Source organism: Aspergillus udagawae (assembly GCF_001078395.1).
Source record: "Aspergillus udagawae IFM 46973 DNA, scaffold_4, whole genome shotgun sequence".
Lineage (NCBI taxonomy): Eukaryota > Fungi > Ascomycota > Eurotiomycetes > Eurotiales > Aspergillaceae > Aspergillus > Aspergillus udagawae.
In genome coordinates, this window is record NW_025091267.1 from 721593 (window position 1) to 739495 (window position 17903).

Sequence of the window (17903 nt, forward strand, 5' to 3'; positions counted from 1 at the left end):
GATTACTGGCATGCACATAGTTGGATCTTCTAAATGTCTTGTCAGCAGACCAAAATCTTAATGATGCAGTAGACCACTAAGCTCCCAACATACCGATCAAAAGAAAAATAATCTATATGGATGAATTGCTGGTCGTACCGACGAAAATGTCACAGTTGATGCCGCCTATAAATTTATTAGAAAATGACGTCGGCCCGAAGTGTAGCGGGCCATCGCGTCTTTCTTGGTTTCGGCGCGTCTCCCGTCCATTAATTAATGACCAGGCGCATCAATATTGATGACTATTCCGCTCGATATCCAACATCCCCTCGTCATAATTCGGCCATTTGATTCGAGGTCAGACTTATAAAATGGATTTTGGGGATCTGAATGAACGGCCTCTAAAGAAAAGACGCTTTTTCGTTGACGAAAAGGATAGACTCCCAGGCCCTTCTAACGAAGCTGCACCCATTGCCACAAATCTCGACGCGTCTACGACCTCCTCTGCAGGACCAGAGGGAAGTGATTTGCAACGGCAGCAACTCGACGACGTTCATTCGTTTCCGATCCTCAAGGAGTCCCACGGACAGTGCCCAGAATTAAGCTCAGAAGATCAGAAGGATGACTTGCCCAAGGACGATGACGAACAGGAGCACGAATCCGTTGATCGTGAAATCATCGACCACTCTACTTCAGTACATCTTCGACCAGATCAACGAATTGACCAGGGTTCGACAAACGGATATGGCCAACAAGCAGGTCAAGAGAGGGCAGGCCCCGAAACACAAGCATTTCATAGTGCAGGTGGGTTCGACACTGCGACCTTCGTTAGCATCATTGGAGAACATCTTTCCCCGGAATCAGTGGAGAAAATTCGCAAAGTCTCTGGCGATGATCTAGAGCGAGCGGTCAACATCTACTTCGACGGATCATGGAAGTCGCCAACCACCAGTTTGCCAAGTCAAGCTCCTCTGGCCTCTCGCCAACAAACACTCTACACCCCTCGCATCCCAGTCAACGAACCGGTTTCGCAGACAGTCGATACAGCCATTAATAAGAAACCGAGCCAAACCGCATCACGCCGCAGCCTGCTGCAACCATTGAGATACATTGGTGCTTTCGGTGTCGGAGCTTGGGCTACTAGAAGCGGCGTTGGTCTACTCAAACACGGGGAGCATGTCAATGTTGAACGGGCGAGATCTCAGCCGGTGGCCAAGCGTGGCCGAGGAGGCAAGCTCATCACCAATCAGAAGGGGGATGTCCTGACTCGATTCACGAACGAATCCGGTCAAGAAATTGGAAGATTACCTCGAGAGACAGCCGAATGGGTTTCAACTTTGATCGATCAAAAGATCTGCAAGTTTGAAGGTATTTGCGTTTTCGCGCCTGACAGGGTTCGGGTCAACGATACAATATATCTGCAATTATGGTGCTATCTGCGTAAAGAGGCGTTTCTGCCTCGGAATCTTTGGAATATGAGCGACGACAACCGGTCAACCGCATTATTTGAAGAGCAAGAAAGCGCTGAAGAGAAACAACTTCGACTTCGTCAGGTGGCGCTTGTGAAGCTCTTTGATGAAATTGGTCTACAACCGACCACTGTCAACGACATGACCAAAAAGCACAAAAAAGAAGGGCTGCTCCGTGCCGCAGAGATTGCAGAACAATACGACAAGACCAAGAAAGAAGGCAAACCGAACGAATCGTCCGAAGAAGAAGAATCCCCGGAGCTAGAGGAAGATCAGCTCGATACTCTATACAAGAAGGCGCAGTCCTTCGATTTCAACATGCCAGAGGCTCAACCTCCGTCAAGCTTTGTGCTGAATCTGCGCAAGTACCAGAGGCAAGCTCTTCACTGGATGCTGGCGAAAGAGAAAGATAAGAAATCTGGCAGAGAATTGTCAATGCACCCTCTGTGGGAGGAATACACGTGGCCAACGAAAGATGTTGATGACAAAGATTTGCCAGCAGTCGAGGGGCAGGCATATTTCTACGTTAATCCGTACTCAGGAGAGCTCAGTCTTGACTTTCCTGCACAGGAACAGCATTGTCTGGGCGGCATCCTGGCCGACGAAATGGGCTTAGGCAAAACCATTGAAATGCTGAGTCTCATACACTCGCATCGAAATGTGTCTCCGACACGGGAGGGTCCAAGCTCGTCCACTGGACTGGTAAGGATGCCTAGCTCTTCCAGCGCGGTTCTTCCTGCTCCCAACACGACTCTTGTCGTGGCCCCAACCTCTCTCCTGTCCCAGTGGGAAAGCGAGGCGTTAAAGGCCTCGGAACAGGGAACGATGAAAGTGCTGATATATTATGGCGCCGACAAATCCGTCAATCTGCAAGAGCTCTGTTCTGCTGGCAATCCCGCTGCGCCTAACATTATAATCACAAGTTATGGCGTCGTACTGTCGGAATCCCGTCAGCTCGCAATGTTCAATCCGAGTACTCAAGGTGGCTTGTTTTCTGTGGACTTCTTCCGCGTCATCCTCGATGAAGCCCACGTCATTAAGAATCGACGCTCAAAGACTGCAAGAGCTTGTTACGAACTAAAAGCGACACATCGATGGGTGCTCACTGGAACGCCTATTGTGAACCGCCTTGAGGACCTCTTCAGCTTGGTGCGATTTCTGCAAGTTGAGCCGTGGAACAACTTTTCGTTCTGGAAGACATTCATCACCGTACCCTTTGAATCCAAGGACTACGTTCGAGCTCTCAATGTCGTGCAGACAGTCCTCGAGCCTTTGGTTCTCCGTCGAACCAAGACAATGAAAACGCCCGAGGGAGAGCCTCTGGTGCCACTTCCACGACGGACCATCGACATTGTAGAAGTAGACCTTTCCGAGCAAGAACGCGAAATATACGACTATATTTTTACCAGAGCCAAACGGACTTTCAACGCCAACATCGAAGCCGGTACGCTCCTGAAGTCATTCTCGACAATCTTTGCTCAGATCCTCCGTCTCCGACAGACCTGCTGCCATCCTATCCTCACGCGCAACAAGACCATTGTAGCAGATGAGGAAGATGCAGCCGTCGCCGCTGATGCAGCTAACGAGCTGAAAGATGACATGGATCTGCAAGAGCTTATAGACCGATTCTCAGCCAGCATGGAAAATGCGGATTCGGCCGAGGCACAGGACCCGGGCGCCAAATTCACCACCCATGCCCTGAGGCAGATTCAAACCGAATCCAGCGGAGAATGTCCCATTTGCTCGGAAGAACCCATGATCGATCCCGCTGTCACGGCCTGTTGGCACAGTGCATGTAAGAAATGCTTGGAGGATTATATACGCCACCAAACAGACAAGGGCGTGCCGCCTAGGTGCTTTTCATGTCGAGCACCAGTTACCTCACGAGACATCTTTGAAGTGATCCGTCACCAATCGCCTAGTTCGACCCCTACAGAGAGCGACCTCTACAGCAGCACCTCTGCATCCAGTCCGCACCCAGCGCCGCGCATCTCCCTCCGACGCATCAACCCTCTCTCACCGTCAGCACACACCTCTGCGAAGATCCACGCCCTGATTAACCACCTCAGCCGCGTCCCTGCAAACACAAAATCTGTGGTCTTCTCCCAATTCACCAGCTTCCTTGATCTGATCGGCCCGCAACTCACCAGAGCCGGCATCTCATACGTTCGCCTAGACGGGACAATGCCGCAGAAGGCCCGAGCCGAAGTCCTCGCGGAGTTTAGCAGGACAGAGACCTTCGACCAGGAGGTAATCGACGAGGACGAAGGGCCCGACACGCCCCGGGTAAGAATCTCATCCAAGAACGGCCAATCGTCAACCAAAAGCCCCACTGTGCTACTGATCAGCTTGCGCGCCGGTGGCGTCGGTCTCAATCTCACAGCTGCCAGTAACGTCTTCGTGATGGATCCCTGGTGGAGCTTTGCGATTGAGGCTCAAGCGATTGATCGTGTGCATCGGATGGGACAGCTGCGTGACGTCTCTGTGACGCGGTTTATCGTCAAGGACTCGATCGAGGGGCGCATGCTACAGGTGCAAGAGCGCAAGATGAATATTGCCGGGTCGTTGGGCTTGCGGGTTGGTGGTGATGGATCGGATGATGAGAAGAGGAAGGAGAGGATCGAGGAGTTGAAGTTGTTGTTCGAGTAGTCGTTGGATACCATGGCAGAGTACGGAGTACATGGAGCTATTATATACCCCTTGATGTTGCTCCTCGAGACTTGTTATGAAGGCTTGGGAAATACTGCGAGCAGTATTTGCACATAAATGACATTCAGAATAGTAGATGACATTCTCGAACGCGATACATTAAGCCGAAGTGCTACTCATAAATCAAATCCAAGCGAACCTCCAATCACTCAGTATCCCCGGTCTCAATGATTGCCATGCTTGAACACCTTCCCTAGCCGCTCCTTCATATGTCCCATCTTATGATGGTGACTCCCCGTATCCCCCTTTCCATCAGTATCTTGGTCTATGAACCCGTTAGCTTAGCCACCGTCCACAGCTCACGCATGCACAAAACACATAAGAAGGCAAATACTAACCAGTCTTCGTCTTCGACGGCTGCCCATCCATCTCCTTCTCAAACTCATACGCATCCCGAGGCGCAGGACCCTGCGGCCCCTTCAGCGCCTCGACGCTCACCTGCTGAGTAGTAGTGGGCGGAGCGCGCTCAACCCCGCCAGGTACGCCGCCGTCGTCCTTCTGCTGCGAGCTGCTGTCGCCGTCGGGCATAGTCTGGGATCGTTGTTCGGGGGCAGGTTTCTCGGATTCAGAGTGAGTAGGTGAGTTGTTGCTGCTTGAGCTGCTGGTGGTGTCGCTGCTGCTGGTGGTGGTGGTGTCAGCCGAACTCGCAGTGGGATTCGACTGCTCCTGTGCGGGCGAGGGTTCGTCCACGGCTGGGTTGCCGGATCGGGGTTCTAGGTTGGTGTCGGGGGTTGTAGACTGCGATTTCTCCTGCGCAGCAGGTGCAGGGGATGGCTGTGGAGCTACAGGGAGAGCGGTAGCGGTCCCTGTTCCGGCACCAGCTCCCTGGTCCGAGGTGCTGTGGGCGGAACTGACGTCCGTGGGCTTGACTTCGATGGGTGTAATGGATTCGAGTGGCTCGGGGATGACGGCGGTATTGTCTTGAGTGTGGGGGGCGCCCGGTTGTTCTGTGTACGGACTGTTAGCCGCTGAGTCTCTACCCATAGCATTCAATGCCATTCAAGGCGACACCCCAATGACGACATGTCGCCATGAAGGTACTCGGAACTCACCATCTCGGTTCCCAGCGTCATATGGATCAGTGGCCGTTCCTCGACCCTGTACGCCGGAGACGGGCTCCTCGCCATGCTGAGCAGCAGATTCCGTGACTTCCTGAGGACCGAAAGCGAGGTTTCGCAAGCCATCTGCGGCATCGCGTACGGCCTTCTGTACAGACTCCATCTTCGAGGGCTGGGATGATACGACGATGTATCGCAAGCAGTTTATCTATCAACGACGAGGTCGGTAGCGTTCAACGTGGTTAGGTTATCTCTCAAGCAATGCCAAGACTTGGTAAGAGTGGTAGACGCTTAAACATAGGAACTGATCCAGTATCGGTCGAAGGTCGCTGTCTTTAATAGAGCATAACCATTTTAACAGTTTTGAGAGGCAAGAGTATGACGGTCTACGTCAGTGGAGCTGTGGCTGTTACAAGGTACAGGGACCACTAAGTGGCAGCTCTGTCAGCCGTCTTGCTGTGATTGGTTTTATCGATGATATCAGTTAGACTAGACTAAGCAATGAACTGATTCTTTGCGGCTGACTGCCAGAGATATGTCGACGATCAGCTGGGGGAATGGCATCATAGCTCTCTGGTAGCTGGGATGCCTGACGTCATAGACACGTGATATCATCACATGCAGCCGCAATAGTCAAACAGGACGACGAGAGCAGCCAAGGGTGGAGGGTTAATAACACTGTGATAAACGATAGGCTTAGACATGCATATCTCTGCAATCCTTTTGCATGGCGTCTAATCGTACCTGAATTAATGCCTGCACCCAACGTCATTTTATGGGATTACCATCCTGGGATGAATAGAGAGGAACCGTACGGACAGTAAATGTATAACGACTATCGATAAATTCAACCCAGTAGGAAGGATACACAGCAGCCTATCCTGAGTAAGCACCTTCTCCCATGTATGGTCCATGAGGAAAACAACATGCAGTTATAAAGTAGGCCCGAGCAAAGAGCGCCGCTGATTGCAGGGACGCGAGAATGAAACCAACATAGCATGAAACAATCGACAACAATAGCAATAAAGACAGAACCAAGTTTCCACATAACTCCAAGCAATGATGGATCATTTGGTCTTAGCTTCAGGGTTAAGAGGATGATCCGGGTCGTATCCGACACTCTTGACGATCCCCAAGCCCTTAGTTTTACCCTCCCGGAACAGGACTCGATCGCCAGGAGCCAAGAATTCCGGCCGTTGGATGAACCGGAAGGCAACAAGAGCTCGATCACCGGTTCGAATGAAGGGGCGGTCAATGTCGATGACCGAGCAAGTCTGACTCACTGCGCCGACGTGTAGCATTGCTTGATACTTCGGTTTGATTGTCGTAGCGTGGGAAAGAATGAGAACTTTTTCTAAGTCAGCGAGGAGAAATCATATGTGAACAGCCAGATAACAGAACGTACCCTCAGCGACAAATTCTCGGTAGACCTTGGGAGGCTGTTCCAGTTTCTTGAGAACCACCATTCCCTTACGGACTTCTTTTCTACGAACACGCTTGAGAGCAAACGAGCCAGACTGTCCCGCAAAGCAAGCATTCACCTGTATTCGCTTGCGTTCAATCGACTTGATTGTAGTTGTGGTGAATTGGCCGAGAGAATCGGGGCCCACGAGCACCGAATCGCCAGCGTGAATCACCCCGGACTTAGCCACCCCAGACACCACAGTTCCGACGTGAGGAACAGAGAAGGTATCATTAATCAGGAATTCAAACGGCGCTTCGGTGTTATACTGGCCCCGGTGAGGAAGAATGTTCAGGAAAGTCCGTACCAGTTCCAGATTCTCACCGGTGACATTGGACACTTGGAAGATGGGGCAAATGCGCTGACTGACGAATTGAGTCGCGGTGTTGATGGTCTCCTCCATATCCTTCACAAATATGGGAATCTTGCGAGCGCCGGGGGACTTCAGAATCTTCGTCAGCTGAGAGACGGTCTCCTGCAGGATCTGTGGAGGGCAGATATCGATCTTGGTGATAATCACCATGACTGGCACGTTCAGAGCCAAGGCAATACCCAGATGCTCTTTGCTCATACCAATCAGACCGTTGTTGGCTGCAACCATCAGTAGACAGTAGTTGGGGCTGCTGCTCAACATGCCAAAGACAGTGGTTCTCAAGTAGCGCTCATGACCGGCGAGATCGGAGAAAGAGATCACCTTCGCAGATCGCTTTCCGATCTCTTCCCAAGAAAGTTTGCGACCCTGCGAGCTGCTGACAATCTCGCCGTGGCTATCAAAGCCCATGATCTCCAGTCCGACGGAGCTGGTCCGGCCGCTCTCAACCTCATGCTTATGACGGAAGAGATTGATTCGCGCCCTGCCTCGTCCGTCATCGAGATTTCCCTTCACAAGAACTCCGAGCATGGTGCTCTTCCCGGCGTCAACATTCCCAACAACCGCTATTCTAATCTCAGCCATCTCCTCCACAGTCTCCGCAGGCTGGCGGATCAGGATCTTGCCCCAAGCACCCTTGATCCGGTCATTCTTGGTTGTCGACTCCTCCGGGCCTCCCACATTGTAGGTAAGCAGGATTCGACAATGCGCTGGGAGGGACTCTGCCGCCTCTCGCAGACGCTGCAGGGCCGTATTCCACTGCCCAAGGTCAAAGCCCATGGAGTCGCCACCATCTTCGAGTCCCAAGTCGAAGATGGTCTCCCCATGGCCCTCGTCAATCCGGGCCTGCAGGATACTGCCCAGCAGCCGCAGACTATCTTCTGCTTCGTCACCCGTACCGAGCAGCAGGTCTTTCAACTTGACCGTTTTCGGTGTATCGGATAGCGTGAGTTGGTCAAGGATATCCAGTTCCGCGTGGTCCTCGGGGGCTTGGGCTACTCTCGCGGTCGAGTAGCCGTTATCGTTCGGGGCCACCTGGGCCGAGCGATGCGACTGCTGCTTATCTGCATATTCTGCAAATTCGCTAAGGGCCTTGACGGCAGACAGTTAGCCGGAATTCAACGAGATTCGTCGCTAGATGACAAGGGTATCATACTATCTCGCCTCTCCGCCGCTCCTCGAGAGAGAGTTTGAGACCCTGTGGCATGACCGGGTTCAAAAAGAAAAGATCAAAGCACCGAGCAAATAGAAAAATAGAAATCTAAAGGAGACTTTTTAAACTGTACTTGTTCAATCGTGGAAAAGATGAAGTCGCCTGTGGCGCATTCAGACACGTATTCGTATTATCATAATTCCACTATGAAATGTTTGAGGCAGGCAGCGCGTGAGGACTTCACCAGGACGTAGCAAAGATCAGTCGCAAGCAATTAATCATATATAGGATCAAGTGAGAATCAGGACAGCGGGGTGGGTTGAGTCAGGCAGGTAGGAAAGAAGCGCTCAGTTGCGGGAACTGGGGAAGCTTTATCGATAGCGAGTCATCGCCGCCTCGGGGACCACGAGGAGTCCTTCGACTGAGTCACGGCGCCGCACCACATGAAGGCTGTGTCATAAGGCATATTTTCTATCTGATTCATCTAGCCATATTATTGGTGGATTGAAATCTATTTCCAGAGGTCCAAGCGATGTAATGACCGCTACTTTCATGAGGCTCTTCGTTAGGGTTATGACATAAGTCCCTGTACATCCTGTGCCATTTTATTTCCGACTTTCCACTCTGTGATGAATGGTGCAATTGCTTTGTTCGTTTGCAGAGAATATCGAAGAGATACCTAATGGCCATCGTCTGGTTCCGTGTCTGTAGTCGCAACCCAGAATATAGCAGCAGGGATTTACATTGCCCTATACCGCTTTATATTCCATCAGGTGGACTGCGTGTCGTCCCTAAACCTGCTATCTGATGTATCGCAATATCACGCCTGTGGAGAGATCAAGACAACCGAGTCGCCTGCGTAGAAAAGTTCTGGGTCAGTATGGCGGTCGAATATCGAGATTCAAGGTTTCATTTCGAGCTCACCTCGTACAAAGAGCATCTCTTCTTGCTTCTTTATTGTCTGTATTCGGCGACCGACACGTTAGCTCCCATATTCACCATCTATTGAACGCGATCACAGCCTATCGGCCATCTGGTGGGTAGTCATACTCGGATGGTCTCCTCTTCATTCTCATCTTCCTCCACCACATAGATGGTCTCCTCGACATCACCCAGCACGAGATTGCAGTGGCTATCGTATGCCTGCAAGAATACCATGTCAGATCCAGAATTGCGCAAAAGTGTGACCGGCACTCAGATTTACTCACGTGTAGACGACCCTTGAGCTCGCGATCACCGCGGAGCTTCACGAAGACGATCTCATCGAGCGAGAGGCGGACCAGATCCAAAGGTTCGGAGACAGATCCAGCGCCAGTATCCTCGGTGTCGGCCATGTCTAGGTCTAGATAGCTAGGTAAGACCGATAAAAGCTACCACCACAAAGAGGTTAGCTTGTAATTGGCGATGGTTGTGGACGACAATTCGGGAGTAGATACGCCCTGAGAGTAAAATCCGCGGGCACAGACAATCGCAGGGATTCCACGCCAAGATTGCAGCGGCCAACCAGAAGAGGGGACTGAGTGCCTTGAGGCCTTACCCCATGCATTTCCCCTCACATTGCACAAAACGCCCTGCATAGTCGCGACTTAGAGAGTGTCCTTTTCTAACATTCTTTGGTCTTTTCATCTCTTATCTTCTCTAAAATCTCCCAATTTCATCAGAATAAATTGCTGCAAAATTAGGGCCCATGAAAGCGCCTTGATATCAGCGAACTATACCCTCTCACGTGGTCTGCTCTTCATGTTTCGATCCATTATCAGCCGCTACGGGCGCTCTTATGGGTCCTCCCGACTGACGGGCTCCGCTCCCAGGCCCACGCTTTGCCAGAGACGGTCCCTGGCAAGCCATCCAGATTCATTCATCGATCCTGAATATCCAGAACATCTGGAGCAGCATCTCGATCACCATCAGAATCATCAAAGAACTCCAGGTTATCACCGGGAGAATGCACAACTATTGTCTCAATTTCACGCAATCAGATCTACGCTGAGCACAGTCAGCGTGTCACCGGGTGACCATGCTGAAGCACAGAAGACAGTGCCAAAAGAGCTCGAAGATGCATTCTTCTCGATTGTCCGAGAGGGTCAACCGGACCTGGTCATGAACGCATTACTCGATCCCAAGTTTGAAGTCGTCGTTGGATCGTTACCTGAGAGCACCTTTGTAGAAGTCTTTCGCTTGCTGTCTCCTGCCTACTTTATTGATCCGTTTCGAGCGATTTATCGCGCGTTGCATCCGTCTGCCGTAGCGCTCAAAGGTTACCGGCAATTGGACAGAATCTTCGATAAGTTTGCTTGCAATCTTGCCTCGGTCGTCTCGATCAGACGGTCGGCGGGTCACACACTTGGGCTGGCAGAGTACACCCATCTCCTGGACTGTGCACGGTCTACCGGAGATGCGCTGATGGCTGACCATGTATGGCATGCCATGATTCAGGACGACGTTATCCCTGATGTGCATTGCTACAATTACTACATGGAAGCCAAGATTTGGAATGGGGCCTACACTGGTCGAGAGAAGTACCATCTGCGAATAACGCCGTTCGCTTACCGTAAGCGACGCTTCGACGACCCAAACTTGGGATGGAAAGGCTATGGGACTGCCAACCGCAGCGTCCGTAAGGAGGTCATGCAAATTTTGAGCGAGATGACAGAAGAAGGCACTTCGGGCGACGAGGCTACTTACGTGAATGTGATTCTGGCGGCTTGCAGGGTGGGAAACGTGTCAACAATGAAGCACGTGTTGAAGACGGTTTGGAACGTCGACATTGACGCCCTGGCGGCGCAGGGAGACCCATCCACTCTCCCTCGTCCCAGGGAATACGATCGTTCATCGCCTCTGTATCCAAGTAGTCGCCTCTTGTTCGCCGTCGCACACGCCTTTGGCAATAACAACGACATTTCCGGAGCCATGCGGGCAATCAGCTTCATATCCAGCTCTTACGACATTCCGGTCCCAGAAGAGGTCTGGCAAGAGCTACTCGAGCGGTCCTTCGTACTTTCTCGCCCCCGTTTCGGTCAGGATGCCCAGCGCAATGCAAAAGGGAAGGTTCCATATGAGTTTCTAACCGCCGCGGTCCAAACCATGAAGTCGGAGCCTTTCCACGTCCAGCCCACCGTGGAGATCTACCAAATCCTGGCCAAAACAGCGTGGGATCAGGCCAAGCTATCAGATTTCAGGCAGTACATGGAGTCAGCATACGCGATTCTCGAAGAGACCCGACGCAAACGCCGAACGGCCCGAGCGATCGTCGAAAACTACCTGGGTCCACCTCAATCGGAGGCGAGAGCCTCGCAACCCGGCGAGCCGTGGTTCGACCTCACACTGCTCCAGTCTCGAGCATTTGCCGAGGCAGTGCATGCATACGACGTTCTTCGCATGCGCACTGCCCAGCAGACCATCATCATGGAACGCCTGGCGAAATTGCTCATCATACACCCTCGCTGGGTCGGCCGCGACAACCCTATTTGGGAGAGTCAACTACTTCCCCGCGTGATTGAAGAGTGGCAGGACTTCCTTCCCGAATCAGTTTCCGTTCAGATCAGAGGCGGAGACGTCCAATTCCACGGAGAAACTTGCTGGGGCGATCCCCTACTCAACATACACAAGAGGGTACCAGTCCGCCGGCCGACCGTCGACAACGGCCTGGTCCTCGACGAAGACGCCCGGGAACTCGACGACGACTTCTTCTGGGCGCGCTACCCTGCTAAATTGCGAGAAATGGCGGCCCCTGCTCTTGCGCGGTTGTTCTCGGGAGTGACAAAACGGCTTGCCAACCCAGTGAGACGGAGACCTGTCTTAGAAGGAGCAGTTGAAGCCGACGTGGTGGACGAACGGGCTGGAGCTTTGCCTCATGCTGCGGAAACGGAGCCCCCCTCGCAGAGGCCGCCTGGGTGGACTGCGGACGACGAGGATGTCTTTGAGCCCACAACTGGTCCTCTCGTTGTTGCTTGAGTGACCGCTCATGTTACGGCGCCTTACTTGTACAATCCATCTCGACCTGGACCATGCTGTTTTTTTCTATTCTTCAGCTCCAGATGCTTACCATATACCCCCTTCATAGCGTATGTATGCCGTGTTCTGCTTAAAGATCACCGATACCACTTTTCATGTCATCGTCCATTTTTTATTTTTTCTTGTCAATCGGTGTCCTGATGTTAATCCGATACCCATTTGTGCAAATATACAAGTAGATACAATCGAAATCGGCTCCCACAACGGAGATTATACACAGTCATACGCTCACCCTCCTCAAATCATTAACAACCATATACCTCCCCAGCGTAATCCACCCATACCGAAACCAGACCATCTGACTCTTATGAGCCTTGACCATAGCCGCCTGCGCGCGGATATACTCATCCACAGAACTGATGAAGAGCAGTTTACCCGGCATATCATCCTTCCCACCCTTGGCCGCACCAGCAAAGATCGACCCCAGCGCCCCGCTCGCCATCGTCCACGGCGCATCCAGGACCCCAATGTACTTCCGTAGGATACTCGTCGTGGTAAGCGTGTACAGCGTCACGGGGCACGTATACCCGGCCTTGTCCTTCATCAGGACACGGAGGAAATGCACAGCGCCGTGGTACAACGAGCGGTGGTTGGGGTGGTTGCTGATACCATGTTTATCGAAGGTGATCAAGACGTCGATGGTTGCGGTCGGGGCGCCCGTTCCAGCCACTCGTTTCCTGGCAGCGGATGAGGACGACTGAGACTGCGACTGCGACTGCGAGGCGAGATCGGGGGCGAAGGCGGAAGCCAGCAACGAGGAGACATCGCTCTCGGACCAGGTGGCTGTCATGCTATCTGGGAAGCGGCCGGGGTCGTCGATGATGAAAACGTCGGACTCGGCGCGGAGGCCGAGGTGTTTGGCGCTCTGTTGGAGCTCCTTTTTGCGGATGTGGCCGAGGCCGTCGGCGTCTCCTGAGGGGATCTGGGTTAGGGAGTTTGATCGGGGAGAGCGCGCGGGGTTGGGGGAAGCGTACCGCTGCTCAGACAGAGGATCTTCACATGATTCCCCAGCTCCGGTTTGGTCAATGCCAGCACCGTGGGGGAGAAGAACATGGCCTCATCGTCCGGGTGGGCGATTAGCAGGCATATCCGTTTGTTGAGGAGACGGGGGAAGTTGCGCGCAAAGGGAGACGAGCTGGTTGAGGAGAGGGTCCAGAAGAGGAAGATGGCGGAGAGGGTCAGGCCCCATGTCACCAGCGACGCGGTGAGCATGGTAGGGAGGATTTGAGGAGAATAAAGCTCTGCAGCTGTTCAATTATGCGCAAGATCAATTGACCTGCCCCGCAACCTGAGGTTCAATTGATGTAATGCAAAGCTGTCGGTGTCAGCTCAGACGTTTGCGGATTGCAGGTGGGGATTCCGCATCATCAGCTCCACCGGTCAGTCTCAGCTTCTCATTCTCTGTCTGCTATCCTCAGCAATGATAGTAAACCACATGAATCCAAAGACTGAGCTGATGTTCCACAGGGGCGAGAGTCGATCGCCCAATGGCAAATAGACACGGTGGCACAAATGAAAAGGGGAAGCGATCTGGCTCTTGGTGCAACTCCAGATACGTTCCCCTGGCGATCTGCGGATAAGGTCACGTGATCATGACATTGGACTCTTGTGACTGCTTCAATCCTTCGACTTCGCTTGATGCAAGGTTAGTGCGTCTATACAGTGTATACTGGCTTTACTTTTTTATGTGCGATATAACTGCCAGTATTAACCGCGCATTGAGAGGTTCCATTCTTGGTAGCGCAAACTGATCACGGAACAGTGGTTTTTGTAAGGGTTAGATGCAGCTTGAATGACCTTCATGAGATATAAAAGTAAACAGACCTACAATCGCCGTCATTTTCGGAGACTGAAAGGGACATAATATCGAGGTCGCCGATTTCCTAGCTGAGATCCGAAGTGCATAGAGGCCTCCTCTCCGACGTAATGACAACTATCAAAATTGCCAATGAGGAAGACAATGGCAAAAATGACACAATATTAGACAATAGTCTGATAGAAGTTGCCCATAACTCCAGCTAATGGCATGATCTTCCGCGTAATGTGCTGAGACCATTCATCAGGTAGTTAGTTAACCGATATCGCTCTGTCATCACGGCGTACCGACATGAGTCGCTTGAGAAGCCATCGGCGGCCTCCGCCAATTGACCCAAAGAAGGAAAATTGATGGTTCCAAGTCAGGTCCCGTCCGCGTCTAACCACGGTCCAGATTCGTCTGATGATTGATGAAATGAGTGATTTACGGTGCACGGGGCAGGATTGAAAAAGAATTAGTCTACTGTATGGTGTGAAAAATTATGTTGAAAATAAACTAAACTGAGGCAATTGTGGGAAAAGACCAATAAGAAGGTCCGGTTCGACCTAGTGATGCGCGATGAAAAATTTCCGATAAAGCAGGTGAGAAACGGAATCCACTCGGATAGTCCAATGCGTGTAAATGGAATCCACCAGCAGGCCAAATCCGGGCAGTATCCGATTAAATACCTTTGAGAGTTGCTGTCGGAGTTTCCCGCGGAGAGTTGCAAACTGCAAAGAGGTTGTCCAGTGTGCGCATACAGAGCAGGTAGATGCGCCAGGATCATCAGTCCTCCGATATGAGAATGTGGACTTGGGCTGAACTTGTTTTGAATGTGATTATAAATGATATACAAGACATCGAAAGCGTGTCTCCTATAGTGGCTATGATTTGATAGCATCGGTATCAGAATAAGTAACTAATTGTATGGTACCACTTGAAGTCTCAGACCCATAATGGCAATATGGCTCAGTCCTAGCTGTCACTCTCAACTTCCGGAAAGGGCAACTTCTGCGCCGGACGGGACCCTCTATAAAATATCCATCGGACTTGCACTATATCAGTTAGTAAATGCGCCAGGATGACTAGAATCAGCATCGGCATCAATAATGGTAGTGTAGATCAGCCCCCGATGTCACGAACCACATTGCCGTGAGCAATCCGACTAGATGGCATGATCGAGTCGGGTATGGTGGTATCACTCGGAATGAAGATCCTGAGCCGACTTCAAAGTTTTGGCGACTCGGGAAGACAGTCATCAGTCAGCCTTCAGCAAGTATTTAGCCGGGATGCAGACGGATCCAGCAGATCATTGTTCATTTTGAGTCATAACCCCTGATTATATTGACAGTAAAATTGAGAGCAAAAGGAGGATGACTTCCAATGGGGAGGGCGAAGAGGAATCTGTTAGGTAATTGGTATGGCGGCGATGCACAGCCATTCGTCAGGGAAGAGTTTTCCCTGCAGACCGACAGCGCACAGAGCAGGTCTTGACTCTTGACAGCTAGGTTGTCTAGACCAAGGTTGTGAATAAACTTTTGATATCTTCAAAATTCATCTTCTGATGAACCTGAGAACCGAAGTCGAATCTCAACTCTCAGACAATATGAGGAAAGATGATAACAGAATGATGAGGCAGCGCCTGCCCCCTAGTAAGAAGCCGAGAAAAGCAAATACAAGCCACATGATGCGATCCCCCGCAAAATCTTGAATTACATGCAGTGCGGGGAAATTTTGATTTGGACCTCCGCGGACACCTTCAGTAGGCTCGGTTTGGTCTATCGGCTACTTAGCCTAGAATGGATGTCAAAAGGAGAAGTGACAATAGTGGTTGAAACAATACCTCGCCATTCATGATCTGGAGACTTCTTCCCCTCTATGTCTTCGAAATTGGGCCACTCGTTTCTAATTCTCCCTTTGGGCTCTGGTTTCTAGAACTGGAAAGATGTGGAACCTCACCGAGCCGGTCCCAAGCGAAAGGAAAATTCTGTAAAAAATTTTTCAACTTTTTTCCCTGGGCGCTAAGCCTAACCCAGTCTAGCTTTAGTAGATTCGTCTAGCAACTTCGCTCCGTTTTCTGGATGTGGCCCCTCTTTGGTGTGCAGTCCCAGAGGATCTTCAACTAGCGTTACGCCTTGTCGAGGCGTATTGTATTGTAACCCGGTGTATCGTTGCCGGTCACTGCTGGAAAGAGGAAACCTTACGCTAGACCGCCTCCGGGAGCCCAAACTAAGCTGCTCCTATTTCTCCGTACCTCTTGATTTTTTTGGACGTTTTGGTACAAAGACTTAGCCTCTAGGGGCCGCCAGAACACTGAATGACGCCACGTGATGGTTCGATGACGGCAGCTGACCTTCACCACAGCCAGCGTTTCTGCCGTGCTAAAAAAACTCCCCTGGTCAGGCGCTTGCACTTTTGGCTTGGATTTCGGTCCCTTCGGGCCTACTGGACGGATAATCGGCCTGCTACAAAACATGTTGTCAGGTGTCATATGCTTTCTCTTCGTGTTGTCGATTTGTGGTTAGTCCAAAGGATCCAGAGTAGCTGGGTCATGTTTGCGCATCATCGACTTGCGTGTTTGTTGTTGTGGCAGTACTAATTCCAGACACATACTGGACCAATTGTGTTGGAAATTGCTGAGCATCGAATGTCTAGACCGTCCTGACTCAGCCATTACACCCTTGGTTCCGCTATGACAATCGTATACTGTTTTGAGGACCTTAATAGTCCTTATGCCGAGAGAAGTATCCTCATACGCGCGTAGGGTTCCAACAAGGTTATCAAGATCCACCATGGGCCCGACTCAGTCCAGCGGAAATCGTAACCAACTTGACGATATCCCGGGTTTGATAACCGCCGGTCCGGTCCAACACTCGCATTGTGACTCATTACGCACGGTGCTTCGAATCTGCTGTGTTTGCTCTCGGACATGATTGTAGCGTGTAGAGAGACGCAGAGGAAGTATCAACCAATTCCCCGATGTACCATAAAATCTGCATTCGTGGCGTCGTTGCAGATTGCGGGGTATGTACCTTGGCTAAGGGCATTATATGCCAATGTTTTGAAAGATGATTGAACGCTGGGAGTCACATGGGAGATGCGAGACAATGGATCACCGATCTTGTGTTTACGAGTCGTCCGCTACGTAGAGCCTAGACGGAGTCCGAGAGTTGATGATCAAGGATACTGATAAACTTACAAGCCGGAGTGGTTGCATTAAGAGGATCTCCCCGTGATTGTTACAGGTTCTCCGTGGAACTCAATCAATCTTGAACATGCTGAAAACGGTGCCATTGTGAGTCAGATATAAAGAGGTATAGTGAAATAATAATAGTAAACATCTAGACAAATTCGTGATGTAATCACCTGGGTCATTGACCACACCACAGTCGTCAAACTCACCGAAGTTGAAAGCCTCAGGCCATAAGTCAAAACTCATGCCCTGAGACAACAACTTTTTTTTAGCTCGGCGAATTGGCGGTACTGTAATATTGTCACGTATGGTAAATCGTATGGTAAACCCCACTATGACGCCTTTTTCTGCCGCGACCCACTAGATTGTGCCTTCCTTGGGCGATGTGACGGAGACATGAGAGGGGCCCATTCAGAAAAAATAGAAAAATCGGCAAAAAAGAAAAAAAAAGAAAAAAGGCGTCACAATGCAATGAATGGTACCTGTTGTTACATGCAAAGTGGGAACCTCCTAGAAAAATCTTAATAGAAAAGGGTTGTATATCCATTTTCTGAGTCTGAGCTAATAAAATCAAGGTTGTCTGCTTTCATTCAAAGGGAGCTGCTCGCCCACTATTCTCCTTTTCTATTGTTGCTCTACTACTCTTGCCTCTCGCCTCATACATCCTTCACACCTCCAAGGCATCTTCCAAGCAATCGTCA

General features: G+C 51.0%; 6 protein-coding genes across 6 annotated transcripts; 2 read left to right on the forward strand and 4 right to left on the reverse strand.

The window, feature by feature from the left end:
* Positions 1–350: 350 nt before the first annotated feature.
* On the forward strand, positions 351–4097 carry Aud_005627 (DEAD/DEAH box helicase; the record flags this gene model as incomplete). Its single annotated transcript, XM_043290551.1, has 1 exon — positions 351–4097. The coding sequence occupies one exon, from the start codon at positions 351–353 to the stop codon at positions 4095–4097; it is 3747 nt and encodes a 1248-aa protein (XP_043146486.1).
* A 224-nt stretch (positions 4098–4321) lies between these two features.
* Aud_005628 (uncharacterized protein) lies at positions 4322–5378 on the reverse strand (the record flags this gene model as incomplete). Its single annotated transcript, XM_043290552.1, has 3 exons — positions 4322–4422; positions 4496–5104; positions 5210–5378. The coding sequence occupies 3 exons, from the start codon at positions 5376–5378 to the stop codon at positions 4322–4324; spliced, it is 879 nt and encodes a 292-aa protein (XP_043146487.1).
* Positions 5379–6282: 904 nt separating this feature from the next.
* Aud_005629 (putative GTP binding protein (GTPBP1)) lies at positions 6283–8254 on the reverse strand (the record flags this gene model as incomplete). The annotated part of the gene is made up of 3 exons (XM_043290553.1): positions 6283–6563; positions 6621–8139; positions 8204–8254. 3 exons carry the CDS (start codon positions 8252–8254, stop codon positions 6283–6285), a joined length of 1851 nt encoding a protein of 616 aa, XP_043146488.1.
* Positions 8255–9244: 990 nt separating this feature from the next.
* On the reverse strand, positions 9245–9534 carry Aud_005630 (U4/U6-U5 snRNP complex subunit LSM3; the record flags this gene model as incomplete). The annotated part of the gene is made up of 2 exons (XM_043290554.1): positions 9245–9343; positions 9409–9534. 2 exons carry the CDS (start codon positions 9532–9534, stop codon positions 9245–9247), a joined length of 225 nt encoding a protein of 74 aa, XP_043146489.1.
* Positions 9535–9940: 406 nt separating this feature from the next.
* On the forward strand, positions 9941–12154 carry Aud_005631 (uncharacterized protein; the record flags this gene model as incomplete). The annotated part of the gene is made up of 1 exon (XM_043290555.1): positions 9941–12154. One exon carries the CDS (start codon positions 9941–9943, stop codon positions 12152–12154), a length of 2214 nt encoding a protein of 737 aa, XP_043146490.1.
* Positions 12155–12434: 280 nt separating this feature from the next.
* Positions 12435–13426, reverse strand: Aud_005632 (PIG-L family deacetylase; the record flags this gene model as incomplete). Its single annotated transcript, XM_043290556.1, has 2 exons — positions 12435–13126; positions 13189–13426. 2 exons carry the CDS (start codon positions 13424–13426, stop codon positions 12435–12437), a joined length of 930 nt encoding a protein of 309 aa, XP_043146491.1.
* Positions 13427–17903: the final 4477 nt, after the last annotated feature.